The 18,090-nt window shown below is 43.4% G+C and overlaps 2 protein-coding genes across 6 annotated transcripts; one reads left to right on the top strand and one right to left on the bottom strand.

Annotated features, from left to right (window-relative positions):
• Positions 1-1,214: 1,214 nt before the first annotated feature.
• On the bottom strand, positions 1,215-3,452 carry LOC115251179 (transient receptor potential cation channel subfamily M member 2-like). Of its 3 annotated transcripts, none has more exons than XR_003889717.1 (4): positions 2,871-3,452; positions 2,343-2,502; positions 1,886-2,049; positions 1,215-1,810 (listed from the first exon to the last, which is right to left on the bottom strand). XR_003889717.1 is itself a non-coding variant. In XM_029842441.1 (4 exons), exons 1-4 carry the CDS (start codon positions 2,915-2,917, stop codon positions 1,772-1,774), a joined length of 309 nt encoding a protein of 102 aa, XP_029698301.1. In that variant the 5' UTR covers positions 2,918-3,451; the 3' UTR covers positions 1,215-1,771. The 3 variants fall into 3 exon arrangements, 1 of the variants encoding a protein (XP_029698301.1); XM_029842441.1 differs by having other exon boundaries at positions 2,444-2,502; positions 2,871-3,451; XR_003889718.1 differs by lacking the exon at positions 2,343-2,502.
• Positions 3,453-4,115: 663 nt separating this feature from the next.
• trpm2 (transient receptor potential cation channel, subfamily M, member 2) lies at positions 4,116-15,892 on the top strand. Of its 3 annotated transcripts, XM_029851253.1 has the most exons (34): positions 4,116-4,125; positions 4,805-4,884; positions 5,879-5,946; positions 6,129-6,297; positions 6,383-6,563; positions 6,938-7,101; positions 7,177-7,363; positions 7,449-7,510; positions 7,592-7,792; positions 7,982-8,084; positions 8,526-8,647; positions 8,731-9,039; positions 9,485-9,622; positions 9,747-9,876; positions 9,954-10,099; positions 10,378-10,490; positions 10,601-10,699; positions 10,794-11,019; positions 11,347-11,465; positions 11,548-11,680; positions 11,836-12,007; positions 12,091-12,271; positions 12,357-12,532; positions 13,014-13,146; positions 13,401-13,488; positions 13,656-13,740; positions 13,814-13,956; positions 14,025-14,089; positions 14,189-14,218; positions 14,306-14,392; positions 14,878-14,956; positions 15,079-15,180; positions 15,248-15,364; positions 15,442-15,892. In XM_029851253.1, the coding sequence occupies exons 2-34, from the start codon at positions 4,807-4,809 to the stop codon at positions 15,556-15,558; spliced, it is 4,323 nt and encodes a 1,440-aa protein (XP_029707113.1). In that variant the 5' UTR covers positions 4,116-4,125; positions 4,805-4,806; the 3' UTR covers positions 15,559-15,892. The 3 variants fall into 3 exon arrangements, with proteins under 3 accessions (XP_029707113.1, XP_029707105.1, XP_029707103.1); XM_029851245.1 differs by lacking the exons at positions 4,116-4,125; positions 4,805-4,884 and having other exon boundaries at positions 5,682-5,946; positions 15,248-15,361; XM_029851243.1 differs by lacking the exons at positions 4,116-4,125; positions 4,805-4,884 and having other exon boundaries at positions 5,682-5,946.
• The last annotated feature ends 2,198 nt before the right edge of the window (positions 15,893-18,090 follow it).

Below are 18,090 nucleotides of genomic sequence, written 5' to 3'. Positions count from 1 at the left end.
AGTTGGGGACTATGATTCCGGTCAGAGAATGAAGGGAGCTTCTGAAGAACGGTCCGACTGGGTTTCGCATATTTTATTCTGAGTTGCGATCGTGTAGGAGGCTTCAGCGTGACAGGTTAGAGATGAACTGTTAGTTGCTTACGTACAGGCGTTCACGTGGGTTCCAACTATTGGCTGATATATGCTGCATATTTGTATCTATGACTGAGGTAAGATGCAGTCCTAAACAGCGGTTACTCAGACTGGAGATGTTCCTTGGGGTTCAAAGGTCACCCGTGTTTTGGTTTGAAGAAGGGACGTGGTCATGCAGGTCTTTGATCCCTGGGTCGCCTTTCGCCGTTAGGTGTGTGAATTACTCCCACTAAGAAACTGGGCAACCGGCTGGCGATGAGCGACCCATCGAAGTGGAAGAATCTGCATCTGCAGCAGCTCCTACTGGGCCCATGTTCTCCTCCACACCAGCGCCCTGTTGCTGGCTCCTCTCCAGGACTCCGTCCCCACTGATGTCCAAGGACGTGCTGCATGTAGGACAAGAGTTGTCCTGTTCCAGCCACCAGCGCAGACAAGAGTTGTGAAAGATGACCACAGGGAAGTTTACATGCTGTCAACATGGAATCCAAACAGATGGCACAGTCATCATGAGCCGCCAGCTCTTCAGCCGTAGCAACAGTAAATCTGGCCATGATATTACTAACATGGAGGTACTTTTTGGTAGTTCAGTCTGGGAGCTGGGCTGACAAAGAGTAGGTATGATTTCGTATTGTATTTACGACTTTTTAATAAAGCTGTTCGTGTTTGGGTGGTTTGTCATGATCGGTGAGTCTGCTGCCACCTAGCGGACTTATTTCAGAATGCATAATCACAACCAAACCATGTCGTGTTGGACTTGTACTCTACAGGAGTGTTGATGGCCACAGTATTCATCTGATTCGTTTCCATCCTGACAGCTCACATCTGAGCCATTTCATAAGTTCAGGCCTCCTATGAACATTAATTTTATTTATGGATTTCAAAGATGCGACGCTCAAGTTAGTAGCCAAAGACTTCAAACTGTGTTTAAGACACATATTGTCATTTTTTTTTAAAAACAACCAACTGTAATAAGCCCATCAAATCTTGGAAGTTGATCACTATGTTGGAACAAAAAATCTCCTCTTCATAGGTTTATTAATCTGATTTGATGCAGCACTGCAGAAAACTATAATTTAAAGGAAATGGAACAATCTCTAAAAAACTGAAAATAAGGATAGATCATATATGATTTTGTAGTTTTGTAAACTGACGGCATCGCAGCAAATCTGATTATTCCTCTTATTTTAATTGGAAAGGAAGTGAGAAGCAATGCACCACTGGTTATAGAATGTATAAAATATTTGAGAATAGTTGTCCTGTCTCACTGTGTTGTAGACACAGGTGCCTGGATCATCACTAGTTTTAAATGGAATTCCAACATGGTGGATAATTCAAAACAGGGACAGGCGGAGGTACAGTGATGCATAATATGTAAGATATATTCATAGAAATTGATTAATTCTGATTACAATTCTGTAATCTGTTGTTAGCATTAACTTTTGTAAAACATGAAAAGGCCCTAATGTCTTTTTTTTTTTTATATACCTTTCAACATATTGTCAATTGTCTGTGAGGGAAAATGCAAAACCAGAATCAGACCAGGAATGAAGATCCAGAGATTCAAAGTTCCTGGTCCTCCATCTAAAACCAAGCACGCTGCAGGGATGGTCACGTTGCTGCTGGAGGTCAAACACCAACATCAACAGCCCATCAAATAATGGGCTGGAAAACCCTGCAGCTAAAGAGCAGATTAAAGGAGACATTTACCCAACAACGGGAGGAAAAACCAGACCTGTAACCCTGATCACCGTACCTCCGCCTGCACCAGGGTGTCCCTGTTGTGAATTATCCCCCATGTTGGAATTCCAATTGCAACAATCTGGCTTTGCACGGAGCTGCTCAGGGTGTAATCTTTCACAGCCTCCCCTACATGCTTCATCACACCAGTGTGGGTCCCACCAGTGATGATCCAGGCACCTGTGTAGACAACACAGCCAGACAGGACAACTCTATGGACTCTATGGATACTCAATCTTTGACCTTCAACAGAAAAACAGTCCTGTGACCAGTTTATTGTTGTGTAATTGCACCTGCCCTGGCAGATAAGGCTAAAATGACGATAAAAAGGTATCTGGAACTTCACACTATAGTACACATACACGCAGCACCGGTTCCCCTCAAGGCTGCGCTTTGAGCCCTCGTCCGTACACCCTCTACGACTGCTCCCTGACCCGCCCAACCAACCGCATCATAAAATAAGTCGTATTTACGCCATTTTGCCATTGCTTTCTTCCTCTTCCGTTGCTTTCTTCCCCCCTTCCATCTTCGTTTTCATCTGCACATCAAGGTTTCCTTTTTTACAGCCACTCACCACAGGAGGGCGCCCTCGCTGTTCCAAGAGAGAATTTAAATGTTCTCTTTCCTCTCGAACTAAATAAAGAAGCGAGAGAATATTTACTGTCACGGAGTGAGCCGTGCCACTTACGCACACACGTTTGCATTTCATTTCCATTCCGTTCCGTCTTGGTTTACTTGGTTTAAGCATTTCACGCACACCACTTTTTACCATAGCTTCTTATTGGAATACATTGTAGCCGACATGCACGGCATGGCCAACCGGCATTTATGTTACAATTATTTCCACCCAAGTTAACAACGCGCGTCATATTGCCTCACCGTGTCACCTCCCGTCTGTTTAACATTGCCCAAAGAATCACACCCACACTATGGCTGTTTAAAAAACGTCAAGATTTATTTGTTTGTCATTTATCAAAAGCACCAATATTTCAATAACGCACCAGCAGGACGTACTTCCTGGTTTGGGGAAACCGAAGGACGGGTCCATGATTGTATATATGGAGGGGTTTCGCGGGTGCTACGGCACAATCTATTTTAGCGGGGGTGTTTTATTGGGGTAAGTTGAACATGTATTTTACTGTGCACTGGGTGGTTGTTGGTGGTGGAAATTTGTTTTGGACGTTTTATGCATATTTTGTATTTTCTTTTCAGTTGTTGTTTTGAGTTTCGACATGTATTAGTTAGAGTAATAATTTTGATAAATGGTTTAAGCTGTGGGAGGGGGCTACAGGTATAAAAGCCCTGTAGTAGGCCCAAGACAGGGTTCTTCTTTTTGGTTAGTGGGTGGTCGGTTGTTTTTGAGTTGGTTGGTCGTTGTTTTGGAAAAAAGGAAAGTGTTGGAAAAAGAGTTAAAGTGGTGGTGTATAAAAGTGTGCAGGGTCTGTAAGGTATCATATGGATTTAGCCTGGCATCTTTGGGAGCCACAGCACTGTAAATATTTGCACTCTTTTTGAAACATAGAAAAATAAAGTCTTTTTGGGGAAAAAAGAAACGTCCATCTCCCTCAGTCTCCTCCACCGTCGATCATCCTTGCGACTTTAACTTAAAGTAAATAAGACCCAATGTTCCAGTAGAACTTCACCTGTGGAGAGCTGTACAGACAGCTCAGCCTGGACCAGACACCCAGTGGCTTCATGGACATCAGGTTACCGACGTGGCTGCAAACACAATGATTTGGAGAAGACTAAAATCTAATATCTAATGCAGCTTTTTCAGTGTCTCAGACTGTCTACTTACAGGCCACTAGAGTTTGCTTCCAGTGTACTTCTTATTGTTTCATCTTTCTCTCCCTTCACGAGTCTCATTTATTCTCTTGCTGATTTCAGCATATCTGAAGACAATTTAACAAAATAAATATCCTTTAAATGCAATTAATTACAATCATCATATTTAGCCAAATTTAAGCAATAACACCAGACAATCTGTTTGTGGACAGAATTGATTCTTAACAATATTATTCTCAGATTTATTATCACAGTTGGTCACTGTGTGTTTCAAAGTGCAGAAATCTAATTCAACTATCTCAGATTTCAGTTCAAGTCGGTTATATGTGATTAAAGTTGTCACCTGGCAACAAGGACCTGACAATGAACATGAAACACAGACACACACAGCTGAAAGTGTGTTTTTTTTTAAGCTGCAGACACCAGGACACGTATCCCTGATGAAAACAGCACCAGCCTTCAGCACAGCCGGTAAAGTGACTTCAACTCATGATAATTTCTTACACCTGTAATGGCACTGACATAAACTTGCTGCTAGATTTGGCCATTTGTAACATATTTAACAGAGCTAAACTTAACATAAATTCATATCAGGCTTGTTTGACTATAATCTTCAGGGGTTCAGAAATGGTTGAGGAGAATTATACATTTAGAGATGTTTTCTATGTTGGTCAGAATAAAAGACAATTGGGGAAACAGCAGATTGAACTCCTGTATTAAACACAACACAGTTGTTACAGTATTTACACATTTGAATAAAATATCCTTGTCAAGACTCTTATTTTGAAGGGAATTCCAGCCTCAGATGAAAAACATGTCTGGTATCTTCAGAAGGTTAATTTTGTCATTTAAACCTGCAGTAAAGAAATTGTCAATTCTCGGTTTTATACTTTGTTCATCCGGGATCCTGCTGCCCTTCCAGCCTCAGCAGAAGAAGTGGAGCTAATGGAGAACAAATCACATGTCGGCGCAGTGAAATGCGCATGTCCCAGTGCTGTTTTATAGATTAGAGTCTAATCTGGAGGAGGGAGGGAGAATGTCTGAACTATGTAATCATTAGACAGTCGTCAAAGATGATCATTCCCTCTCATAACGCTGAAGACTTTGCAAGTTGCTTCATTTAAATAGTTATGAACTAAAACCTTTTCAGAAATGGAGCACAGCTTTAAGAACAGGGTGCAGCCAATGGAGCAGGACAATGGATCCGACTTTGAGTATTCAGTTAAAAAGGTGAGTGGTCACCTTTAACCAGCTTGGGTATTTTAGCACTCAAGCAGTAAACCGTCACCAACTTAAATGTGCTTTGTGTTGATGATACGAATGTAGAATATTTCAAACTATTCTTGTGTGTGAAGTGAAGGTAATGTCACGGACGGGTTGATTAGGACCCGAACGCAGGCCAGGACACAGTGGTAAAATGGTCAAACAAGCTTTATTGACAGGGGGAAGGGGGCACACAAAGAACACAAGGAACACGGAGCAGACGAGGAACACGAGGGCAGCCCTCCAGGACTGCGGAGGGTGCAGGGAACAGGGGCGGCCCTCCAGGAGACACGAAGCTGGAGCGGCCCTCCAGGAGACACAAAGCTGGAGCGGCCCTCCAGGAAACACAGAACACCAGCACACGACGAGGAAGACGAACAGACAGCCTCGAGACTAACAGACACTCTGACAAGACAAACGGAACACCCTCACAAGACAAACAGACACCCTGGCACTGACAGGCAGGCTCAACCTGCTTAATTAAGCAGCCCGATGTAAATTACCTACGATGTAAATTGGTGCTGCCACCAATTGAGCCCCACACCCCCCCCTGCAGGACAACGACCGACACAACCCAGAAACCCTGACAGGTAAATCTGAAGATAAGACACCTGACATGTTTCCAGCAAATTTGAGCTTTAAATCTGGAACTTTGGGGAAAGGAAGTGAGAAATGACACATCACAGCAGGTAGAATTTCCCTCTCTTACAACCAGACAGGAGTCTGTGGCGTCCAGTGAGCTGCAGTTCTGTTCAGATGTCCGCACTCACCTCTGACATCACAGATGCAGCAGCCAACTCCCCGACTGCTCCTCTTCCTCTCACTCCATCGGAGGCTGATCTGGGCACCGCAGCCCCGCCAAGTGATGCCTCCGGCCGGGATGGGGGAATCTATAGTGGAGGGACAGCGGGTGGAACCTTTGGGAATGTCTGAGTGCTGTTCTCATCCTGTTTCTCTGCAGGACTTTGCCTTGTGGATGAGGAAAAATATCCACAAGAAGGAATGTCGCTTCTTTGACAGAGATAAGAGGTAGGATAAAATGCCAGTGTGTTGCTGTGCTGTGGTTTTTGCTGTGTCGCTCCTCTGTGGTGCAGGGGGCAGCTCCCTGAGTGCAGCCGTGGAGCCAGTCTGCTTACTCATGCCAGCTGATGCTGTTAGTGGCTTCCAGCTTCCGCACAGCTCTTAAATGCCGGCTGCTGTTTCCCCATTAGCGAGGATGTGTGCAAGTGTGGCTACATAAAGTCAGAACATGTGGATGAAGCCATCAAGCCGGACAGGTTCACAGGCCAGACGTGGAGAAAGCACAGGCACATCTATGAAGCTCCCACTGATGCTTTTGGTGACATCAGCTTCAGCGGTTTGGGCCAAAATACGGGAAAGGTGAATCTCAGGAACACCATTCACTGAGCAGTGTGTGTCCGTGTGTGTGTGAAGACGTCACCATTGTCCACTTGTCTGTTCTCAGTATGCAAGAGTGTCCACAGACACCAAACCTGAAATCCTCTACCAACTTTTGACCGACTGGTGGAAAATTCCCCCTCCAAACCTGCTGATATCAGTGACTGGAGGAGCCAAGAACTTCCATCTGAAGGCTCGGCTCAAGAAAATGTTCCACAGAGGTCTCATCAAAGTGGCCCAGACAACAGGTGATTCCAGTACTGTGTGTTCTGTTCTGGTTTGATTCTACCATTGTACTGGAGCTGTGGTCATGATACTGTCAAACAAACCATGCTGAGTATAGTTACTGCAACTTGGATTAGGATTGTTCTTGTTTGGGAGCGGTGGGATATTTTCAAAGTTCAAGATACCTTTTTATCGTCATTTTAGCCTTATCTGTCAGGGCAGGTGCAATTACACAACAATACACTGGTCACAGGACTGTTTAGGACTAATTAACTTGTGCTACAAGTGTAAAACATACAGAACATGTCAATAAAAGTGCATTTTTCTGTTGAAGGTCAAAGATTGAGTATCCATAGAGTCCATAGAGTTGTCCTGTCTGGCTGTGTTGTCTACACAGGTGCCTGGATCATCACTGGTGGGACCCACACTGGTGTGATGAAGCATGTAGGGGAGGCTGTGAAAGATTACACCCTGAGCAGCTCCGTGCAAAGCCAGATTGTTGCAATTGGAATTCCAACATGGGGGATAATTCACAACAGGGACACCCTGGTGCAGGCGGAGGTACGGTGATCAGGGTTACAGGTCTGGTTTTTCCTCCCGTTGTTGGGTAAATGTCTCCTTTAATCTGCTCTTTAGCTGCAGGGTTGTTTTCCAGCCCATTATTTGATGGATGAGGAGGGACAGGGTCGGTTTTCCTGCCTGGATAACAACCACACCCACTTCCTGCTGGTGGACGATGGAACTCATGGACACTACGGCGTGGAGATTGAACTGCGCACACGTCTTGAGAAATTCATCTCCAGGAAGAGCCTCAGACACAAAGGTTAAGGAAGGAGTTGGAACAGATTTCATCTCCCTTCAGAGGCTTGTTGGGGCTTCTAATGTTGACAGTGATGTTTGACTTCCAGGCAGCAACGTGACCATCCCTGCAGTGTGCGTGGTTTTAGATGGAGGACCAGGAACTCTAAATGTGACTTCAAGCTTTTCTAAATCTCTCTGCACTTCATTCTTCTTCATTCCTGGTCTGATCTCCTTGCATTTCCTCTCACAGACAATTTACAACGCCATGTTGAATGGTACGCCGTGCGTGGTCTTCGAGAGCTCGGGGAGAATCGCTGATGTGATCGCACACGTAGCAGGACTTCCAGTGAGCCGGGTCACTATTGCCGACATCAAGAAGTTGATGAAAAAGTTCTTTGGCCAAGAGTACGATGGGTTTACAGACATCAGTATTGTAGAGTGGACCAAGAAGGTTTGGATTCCTAAAAAAAACACAATACACTATTTAGGTCTTTTCAAGTTAAAATTAAAAAAAAAAAAAAAGCTTCATGATGAAACCAGATTATAGAGTAATGAATTATTCAACTTGCAAAAACATTTGATAGCATCTAAAGTGCACCACTCACACAAATATATATCAGATGTCTCCTGTCTGTGCCAGATTCAGGACATCATCAGGATGACTCACTTGCTATCAGTCTTCAGGGTCAGTGAAGACAATCACGGAGACGTTGACGTGGCTATTCTTCAAGCCTTACTCAAAGGTAAGCCTTCGATTTTTATTTTTTTTAATCAAATTGGACTTCCTGTAAAAAATTAGACCCAAAGTATTAAAAGCACTTAGGGTGAAATCAACTTTTAGGCTGGCATAAAGTTACCGGTACATTGAAACTGAGCTTCTTCCAAAGTCCAGATAGCAGTAGCGATAACTTTGTAGATGTTTTCATGGTGATACTGATCTTCTCAGAGAGGAAGTGAAAGCCACTGCAGTTCTTATAACAGAATCCTTCTCAGGCTGCTCTCAAGGGAGAGTGATAAAACCCATTTAGAGACATCTTAATGCTGTAAAAGTATACTCAACTTGCACTCCAAAGTGGACACTAAACTGCTTTGTCTGTATTAACGATGGAATCGTCAGTTAACATTTTTGATGACCATTACTTGGAGAGATCTGTTGTCCAAGTTGTTCATCTTCATTTTCTCAGCTTCAAAAACTAAAGAGCCATTTGGAATCCACTGCTGGAAGAGGCAGCTGGAACTGGCCATAGTCTGGAACAGAGTGGACATCGCTGAGACTGAGATCTTCACTGAAGAGCGCTCTTGGAAGGTAAGTGGTTAAAAATAAAAAAAACACATTATGCATGAGACATTTATATGATAATTCCCCCAAAACCAATGCTTTCAATCCAGTCCAGTGACCTCCACGACGCCCTGTTCCTGGCTTTGGTTGGCAACAAGCCTCAGTTTGTCAGACTGCTGCTGGAGAACGGTGCTAGTCTGAGAGAGTTCCTGCAGAAGGACCAAACTCTTCGTGATCTCTACAGGCAGCTGCCGGACTGCTTATTTCGCAGAAAGCTTCCCAAGTCTGCTGACGGCATCTCTCTGTCCCATGTGGCTGTGGAGGTCAAGAAGCTGCTGGGCAGGTTCACACAGCTCCTCTACTGCAACACTGCTCAGAACAACTTTTGCAGCATGTCTGAGTACAACCTGTCCCCATCAGTGAGTCTGTTTATCTGGACATCATGTCTGTGCAAATAAAAACACCGACTGCATTATATAGATCAGAATTTTCCTTTTGTTAATTATGTATTTATCACTTGTGTGATGTTACATACATATTTTTCTATTATACGATTATCTATTATAAGATTTTGCCAGTGTTTAATCAGATTATTTTCTCCTTTTACAACGCAGAATGGGAAAACATAGTAAAATGATGCTGTTATTAGTGTGTTGAAGTGTGTTTTAAGTGTTAATGTCAAAATATTGTTGACAAACTTAAGGAAATACTTATTGGTCTCAGGTGACCAATAAAGGGTAACCAAAATAGCAACACTGGCATTTTAATGTTGGGGTTTTGTTGTTTTTATAAATGCAAATCTATTGTTGTGAAGCAACAGCGCTTAAAGTATCAATGACACGGCATTTTCTTGTATTTTCATAGCAATCTAACGTCGAGATGGGTTCACGGACACTGATAGAAGCCAGAGCTGATGAAACACTGAGAGATGTCGGCAGAGACTTTTTTCTCTGGGCTGTGGTTCAGAACAACAAAGAACTGGCTGAAATTGCCTGGGAGCAGGTGAGTGAAGTCTGTGTGTGTGTGTGTGTGTGTGTGTGTGTGTGTGTGTGTGTGTGTGTGTGTGTGTGTGTGTGTGTGCGTGTGTGTGTGTCTTTAACCTTTAAGTCCATCTGATCCGCCACAGTGTAACGACTGCATGTCCGCTGCTCTGGCAGCCAATAAAATCTTGAAGAAGATGGCGCGGGAAGAAAGCGACACAGACGAGGCACAAGATATGTTGGAGCTTGCCAATCATTATGAAAGACACGCCACTGGTGTTAAAACACACTAAATTAGTCCCTCATGCAAACCTGGCTTTGAAAATGGTTAAAATTCTGTGTTTGTGCTCCAGGTGTGTTCAGTGAAGGCTACAAGAGTGATGAAGTGCGTTCTCAGACATTGTTGGTCCATGTGTCGTCTCGCTGGGGGAGGACGACGTGTCTGCAGCTGGCACTGGAGGCCAACGATAAAGACTTTGTAGCTCATTCAGGCGTTCAGGTACAACACGTGTGAAATTATTTAAAAGATCTGAAGTCTTTTAGAGGAGGAGTGAGATCAGACAGGTAAAGCTAATCTGTGGCCATTCTTCTCAGTGTTAGTTTCCAATCCAATAAACAAATTGGGCCATATCATCCCACTGAAAGATGCTTGTCACCATGTAGTTTTGAAGTGGAGGACATCTTCCTGTCAGTTATCGAATTTCTCCGTAAAACATGCACAAATGACACAAATCTTAAGCTTAAAAACAGCTGTCCAATAACACCTCTGTCTTTAAGGCTCTTCTCACAAAGATCTGGTGTGGTGAGCTTTCAGTTGACAACCCTGTTTGGAGAGTTCTGGTCTGCATGGTCTTCTTCCCACTTGTCTACTCTAGGTTCTTAATATTTCGGTGAGGTTTGTCAGACCTTTAAAGCATTTTGGCCTCAAGTCTAATTAGGAATTTCTAAGTGTGATGTGGTGGATGATGGATTATCAGTTTATCTGTTTAATTGTCTTTAGAAATGATGAAATCAGCAAGAGAGTGAATGAGAATAATGAAGGGCGAGAAACAGAAGAAACCATAAGAAGAAGTACACTGGAAGCAAACTCTAGTGGCCTGTAAGTAGACAGTCTGAGACACTGAATAAGCTGCATTAGATATTAAATAAAAACATTCAATATTTTAGTCTTCTCCAAATCATTGTGTTTGCAGCCACCTCCGTAACCCGATGTCCACGAAGCCACTGGGTGTCTGGTCCAGGCTGAGCTGTCTGTACAGCTCTCCACAGGTGAAGTTCTACTGGAACATCGTGTCTTATTTCACCTTCCTCGTCCTGTTTGCGGTGGTGTTGATGGTGGACTTCCAGGCAACACCCTCAAGGTTGGAGATCCTGCTTTATATCTGGCTGCTGACGCTGGTGTTTGAGGAGGTCAGACAGGTGAGAGGGTGCAGCTGGAACAAGCGCACACACACACACACACACACACACACACACACACACAGACAGGGTTATCATGCTCTTCACAGGCGTACGGCGCCTCCTGTCGGCACCCATGAGCACAGCGTACACACACAAAGTAACAAACACAATCAAATATGCATTTAAATGACCTTTTAAGACAGAATAGAATAAAATAAATATTAATGGGGTGTCTATTTTTCAACCATATTCAACCTTTTTTTTATAACCATGAACTCGCTTCCTTTGGATGTTTTACATATTTGTGCCTTGCACAAATAAAATCTGTCTTTTTCTTAATCTCAGCTCCTTGACTATCATCGTGGTTTTGGGATTTTGAAGAAAGCCTGGATTTACATCAACGATATTTGGAATATTTTAGATATTTTATCCATTGTCCTCTTCATTATTGGCTTGCCATTAAGGTATGTTCCCTTTCTGGTCACAGTAGGCCACCACAGTGTTCCCTTGAATGTCATGTTACTTATGAACGATCCTGTGTTTCAGACTGACAACCTGGCTGTTTTATCCGGGTAAAGTTGTCCTCTGCATCGACTTTGTGGTCTTCTGCCTCCGCCTCATGGCCATCTTCACCATCAGTAGAACTCTGGGGCCCAAAATCATCATAGTCAAGAGGATGGTGAGAGGGTGACATTCAAAAAATAATGAAAAATCAGCTTGAGGCAACAAATTTTAGGCATTTTACAAATAAAAATAAGTCAACTACTACAAAAACATGTTCTCCACCATGAGGAAGGTATTTAGTTCAAATGTATACATGTTTCTGTCCTTCAGATGACGGACTTGTTCTTCTTCATGTTTCTGCTGAGCATCTGGGTGGTGGCGTATGGGGTGGCCAAACAAGGCATCCTTATAGACAATGATGACCGGCTGGAATGGATCCTTCGTGGAGTGCTTTATGAGCCATACCGCATCTTATTTGGGGATTTTCCCACAAATATCGACTGTGAGTGACAGTGAGGTGTTATATAACTGTTACACTGTAGCTTGGTGTGAAAACAAGGAAAACCTGTTGTTTGGCTCCAACAGATGCTGCGTTTGACATAGAAGCGTGCAGCATCAACGGTACAGATCATCTGAAGCCAAAGTGTCCGGTGTTGAATGAGAACCAAATGCCCGCCTTCCCTGAGTGGCTCACCATCATCATGCTTTGTGTTTACCTGCTCTTTGCCAACATTCTGCTGCTCAACCTGCTCATAGCTATCTTTAAGTGAGTTTTCTCTCCACAACATTGTTCTCACCTCAAGTAGGTCTGAGTTTAAGCCAGTTTGTTCTTTCCTTGTCATCTCTTGCAGCTTCACATTCCAGGAGGTCCAGGACAACACGGACAAGATCTGGAAGTTCCAGCGATACCAGCTGATTAAGGAGTACCACAGTCGTCCTTCAGCCCCCCCACCTTTGATCATCTTCAGCCATCTTTACCACTTCATCTGGTCTGTGATTCTCAATAAGGACACAGAAAAGGAGTTTCGTAAGTATTGAATTTTATACTAAGGCAAACGAAGAATATCAACCATGGCTTTAAAGGCACACTATGTAATCCTGTATGACATCACTTCTGTTGACATTTGAAGTAAACAGCAAACAAAACAAAGTGAACAAAATATATCGTCTTCACAGTGCCATCCAGATATCTATGCTCATTGACGCTACTAAATTTCCCCGTGTTTGCACGTGCACTAACCCCCCCAACGATCTTTTTGGGGTTTGGCTGGAAGGTAGTGTGTTATGTTTTGGTGCACAGCCTGTGCCCCCAAAAGGTTTGTTTAATGTTTTCAGCCCCTGTGCTGTCTTAAGAGACCAGACTATTCCACAGTATATTTAGGGGGCAGGAAGCAAGCGGCTCAAGGGACGATGCAGACGATTTGAGACAAAAATGAAATTGTGCTGTACTGCAGGATTGCATAGTGCAGCTTTAAGGGTTATAATGGGCTTATTTTGCACTTGCCAAGAGATCGAGTTGTCAAAGAGCCAGGAAGAGGAGGTGCTGTCCTGGGAGGCCCTGATGAAGGACAGATATCTGGTGTCCCTGCAGCGAGAGCAAAACGGGAACACGGAGCGACGCGTACAGGAAACGGTCCAAAAGTACAACAGATCACACACCAATACAATCCAGCGTAACTGTTTAGCTATACTCTGCACTGCTCAAATGGATAGATTCAACAAAGTTGCTAAAAATAATGCTATGAGTTGAACAGCTGTTCAAGGTGTTTCCTTCAAAGTCTGCACAAAGCGACGGCAAATGAAGCTGCGGAACAGAAGATAGTCGACCTTTCCCAAAAATGTTCCCTAAAGTCACTCTGCAGCTTGATTCTAACCCTCTATGCTTTTCTCCTGAGGCTTGCCAACATAACAGATCGGCTGGAGAGGGAAGACGAGATGAATCCCGGAGCGATGATGAAAAGACTGGCTCAGCTGGAGGAGCAGGTGGTCACCCATGTCTGTCCTGGTCATGTCTGTCTGTAATGATGAAAAACGATGAGACAGTTCTGCCCATTCATGAATATACCTGGTCTCATCTCCAGACATGCCCGTCCCAGGTGTCGTGTTTGGTCAGTGCAGGCTCATGACTGCCTCATGTGGTGTCTCTGCAGGTTGTCCAGTCAGCCAGAGCTCTGCAGTGGATTATAGACACGCTGAAATCTCAAGACTTTGCAGCAAAAGATGCACCAACACTGAGTACCTGAATTCTGTCTGTTTATTTTCATATTTCCACCATGACTGTGTCTCACAAACACATTGTATCCTGTAGGTTTCACAACAGATGAGGCCTCTGGCCAAACCATCAGCACTACAGAGAAAGAGGACCAGCACCATGTGAACGCCCGACAGTTTCACTACGCAGGCGGCAAAGTCAGACGTTTCCCCGTTCCAGAGGAGAAAGTCCCGTGGGAGGTATTTCCCAGCACCGCTGATGTGTTTGAGTTCTGGTATTTCATCACATAAGCTCTTCCCTCTTTCAGGCCAGGTTTGACATTTACCAGCCCAAATACCTGTCCAGCAGTGATGATTGGGACCGCGTGGATGGGTCTGTTGTTCAGAACACATTTATTTCCAACTATATTCCCTCTAATCTAAAGTTTAAAAAAGTCCGACAAATCAACTCTGATTTTCTTTCTTCTTTCAGATCTGATCCACAGGACTTGGATAAATACACGTATGACTCCTGATTAGAAGCACTAAGCATCAGATAGAACGATGACTGTGTGTTTTGATGTCTGATTTGAATCTCATCTGTTGCCAGGAACCCAAGAGGGAGAACAGGCATCAGGGGGAGAGGTGCATTGAGCCTCCTGGGTCCAAATTTGTATTCAGATCTAGTGCTTACGCGGTACGTCTCCGCTGAAATGATCCACGTTAATAATTAAATGTGATGTGTAATAAATATGCCCCCACAAACACGTCTTTAACCTTAACATACACATAGTGGTTTTTGTATACTTAGGTATACTTAGCAAATATTGGCATATTTGTCCCCCTGCGCGCAAACATTCAAACCAGATATGAACTTTGTTCTTTATGAATCCCACCTATCAGCTGTAATGACTTTGCTATGTAATTACTAAAGTTCAAATTCCACCGTTGATATATCTACAACCTCTGGACTGGACGTACTTGTGGATGCAGTTTCGTAAAATGTTTTTTTTTCCACACAACTCTTGAAAATGGAAGTTGAGGAGACTGCAGTCTATGTTCTCACCACTAGAGGCTGCCAAATTTTGCAGAACGACGATGTCGGACTGGAGGAATGTAAACAAAGTACAGCGTGATTTCAAACATTAAAATGGATTTTTCCTTTTTCTTTTTTTTTTTTAGCTGGAGGGACAACCAACAGTCTGTTTTAGAATACCTCGCAGTTCAAGACGCGAGCACTGGATCTTTGGCTTTGCCTGGAGTGAGTCTGACTTTTGAAATTTGGATGACAGCTTTGGTTTTTCCTTTTCTTTCTTCCTTTTTTAATTCTATGGTTTGTTACTGCAAAAAAAAAAAATCCTTTCTTGCTATTCAAAACCACAGGGTCCCACACAGTCCGAAGAAGAGTTACCAGTGACACTCAAAGGAACTCTGGGAAATACACTGTATGAAAAATTAAATGCAAAATTATCAGATGGAAGAAAGGTAAGTCTAGTCAGCACCGGTCTCTTGTCACATAAATGGATAGAAGGATGGTATCTTGGTATTTCAGGTGTTTGGCGACTATGTGGACGACTGTAGGAACACTGATAACGCCTGGGTGGAAATCATGGTATTAAACATTCACCTCGACAGAAGGAGCCCGGTGTTGGTGGATGTGGACAACGTGGTGAGACCATAAATATTTACTCATCAGGATCATTGCTTTGGTGTAATATTCTGTCAATGTGGTCGTCTCTCTGATAGGTCATGAGCAGCCGTGGCTCTCTTGAGTGGCAGGAGTTGAACTCCAAATCTAAACTCAGCGAAACCCAAAGAGAATACCTGCGGCTGGTGGCCAACCTGCACAACACCAGGTTCTGATCCACCTGCTTCTTTACGTGCTGGCGATGGCCAGCATCATCCCCTGTGTAACAGTTCTGGGGACGCTGTGCAGTAGACAAAGATGCTGGGAGAATGAACAAACTGGTGAAGAAGGCAGGCCCGGGGGTTGATGTGAGGCTGGACCTCCCGTTGTCTCTGGATAATGCAGAAGAGTGCAGAAGAGGGAGCTGATTGCCATTTTCCAGAACCTCTGAGCCCCCCCTCTTCTCCTTCCTGGCTGGTGTTGGATCGCAATACCTCACATGTGTCACTGCTAATCCGCATGTTCTTTGAATGAAGACTTTAAGAAGAATAATACCAATTTCAAAATGTATTTAACAATAGAACCAATTCAAGATACAAATATTACAGAGCCCTGGGCCAGTTCATAACCCTACAATAACAGAGTCAATTGCCAGGGCATGAAGTCTGACAACCTAACTATCCCTTGACACAGTCTTTTATAGAAACACATATGTAAATTATTGATGCCAATTCAGTCCAATCCAGTCCTTTTGCTTGGATGACCTCGTCTTCTTCTTCCAGTCCCATTGGATGCTGACACAGTCCTTGTTCTCCGTTGTCTTCCAAATGGCCAGGTCAAAGTTCACCTTCTTGCAGAGGAACTATCAACACCAGTAAACTATTCTGTCACGTTTTATGATGGGGGTTTAACACTTTAAGCCTGATTGTCTCCTGAGATTACAATTGTCTAAACAACAGTCCTGTCATAGGAAGGTCTCTGATCTTTATTACACTTGCCAATGATTCTACCATGCCTAACTTCTAAAGTACGTCTACAAGAAGACAGGAACATATGGTAGAACACATAATAACAAGATAAACACAAATTCTTTTCACTGGCCAGAGCAGAGACACAGTGGGTATCTCTTCTTCCTGTCCTGCTATTTTCAGACCGAGAGTGAGATAAAGCAGCAGGAGCATGGAACCGACTTTGACTCCCATTGCATCTGTGTGCCAGTGATGGGGTCAGCATCAGCTGATCAGAGCAAAGAGTGCGATGATGTTTTGGGGTGATAAACTCATTGTCACATCTAACAACAGCCATCTGTATTATTTGCCTCATCCAATGTTTTATTATAAATATCCTTTAACTGTAGGAAATTGCATTTTTGTTATTATTCTAAATATTTAGTTCTATTTAGCCAAATTAAATTAAGCAATGGCAGCACCAGACAATTTGTTTGTGCCCAGAATTGATTCTTAGCAGCATCATTCTCAGATTTAATATCACTGTTGGTCACTGTGTGTTTCAAAGTGCAGAAATCTAATTCAGCAATCTCAGATTTCAGTTCAAGTCGGTTATACTGTGATAAAAGCCGTCACCTGGCAACAAGGACCTAACAATGGACATGAAACACACACAGTTGAACATTTTTAAATCAAGATGGACTTCCTGTAAATGATTGGTGTTGATCCGTGAAGATCCGTGTGTCGTAACACTGGAGAAGGACGACGTGCCTGCAGCTGGAGGCCATTGATAAAGACTTGGGAGCTCAGTCGGGTGTTCAGGTACAACACGTGTGAAATTATTAAAATGATCAGTTAAAACTAATGTGTGGATATTCCACTCAGTGTTAGTTTCTAATAGAACGACTCACTACCTTTACTTGACACTCCAGTAAATAAATTTCTGTCTCAATCCGACCGTGACTGGATTTCAGAAATGCATGTAAACACAGTCTGACTGATATCTGTATCCTGGCATGTATGCGCCTTCTTCTGAGTTAAACTGGATGACACACGTGTGCATGCTTCACAATCTCTGGAGCAGCTTATGACCCTGGAATAAAGGGGCCAGGAAAGATGGCGTGAGCAACCAGGCTAGAGAGCACAATAAGTAAAAGTATAAAAATGAATAAAGCTGGACCATTCACCATCTTTCTTTCATTCAAAATGCCAGTCTGACGCCTGACTCCAGTTGTTTATTATGTGTTCTCATATGTCAGCCTGAAATTGGGCCATATTATCCCACTGAAAGATGCTTGTCACCATGTAGTTTTGAAGTGGAGGACATCTTCCTGTCAGTTATCGAATTTCTCTGTTGCCTGTAAATCGGCCACAGAATGAATTCTGATGAAACTCCAAAATCCAGTCCAGCAAAGTTTGTTTAAGTCTTGCGTATGCACGTACTGATTGTGGTCGGGCTTGGGTGCAACAGTTCTCACACTAAAAAACCTCAGGGGCTTTTCACACAGCATCTCAGTTTGGAGCAGGATGCAAAACATGCACAAATGACACAAATCTTAATCTTAAAAACAGCTGTCCAATAAAACCTCTGTCTTTAAGGCTCTTCTCACAAAGATCTGGTGTGGTGAGCTTTCAGTTGCCAACCCTGTTTGGAGAGTTCTGGTCTGCATGGTCTTTTCCCCACTTGTCTATGTAACAGGGTTAATGATTCCACTTGCCTTCCATTGTTACTGCTCTCCATTATTTAACATTAATCTCCCATAATCTTTTACAATGTTATTTCATTTATCCTTATATTACCTAAATTGTAATTTGTTTTCA

Source organism: Takifugu rubripes, chromosome 1, assembly GCF_901000725.2.
Source record: "Takifugu rubripes chromosome 1, fTakRub1.2, whole genome shotgun sequence".
Classification (NCBI taxonomy): Eukaryota; Metazoa; Chordata; class Actinopteri; order Tetraodontiformes; family Tetraodontidae; genus Takifugu; species Takifugu rubripes.
Note: the sequence above shows the minus strand (reverse complement) of the source record. Positions and strands in the feature narration are given on the sequence as shown.

What these genes read in the sequence shown, in the direction of transcription:
- trpm2 (XM_029851243.1), top strand. Translation starts at nt 5,702, where the DNA reads ATGCAGCAGCCAACTCCCCGACTGCTCCTCTTCCTCTCACTCCATCGG. An exon ending in AAAAGATGCACCAACACTGA is followed by an intron (nt 13,741 to 13,813) that starts GTACCTGAATTC and finishes TGTATCCTGTAG; the next exon opens with GTTTCACAACAGATGAGGCC. An exon ending in AATTATCAGATGGAAGAAAG is followed by an intron (nt 15,181 to 15,247) that starts GTAAGTCTAGTC and finishes TTGGTATTTCAG; the next exon opens with GTGTTTGGCGACTATGTGGA.
- LOC115251179 (XM_029842441.1), bottom strand. Translation starts at nt 2,917, where the DNA reads ATGGACCCGTCCTTCGGTTTCCCCAAACCAGGAAGTACGTCCTGCTG. An exon ending in AGCGAGGGCGCCCTCCTGTG is followed by an intron (nt 2,050 to 2,443) that starts GTGAGTGGCTGT and finishes TTGTCTACACAG; the next exon opens with GTGCCTGGATCATCACTGGT. An exon ending in ACACCCTGGTGCAGGCGGAG is followed by an intron (nt 1,811 to 1,885) that starts GTACGGTGATCA and finishes TCTGCTCTTTAG; the next exon opens with CTGCAGGGTTTTCCAGCCCA.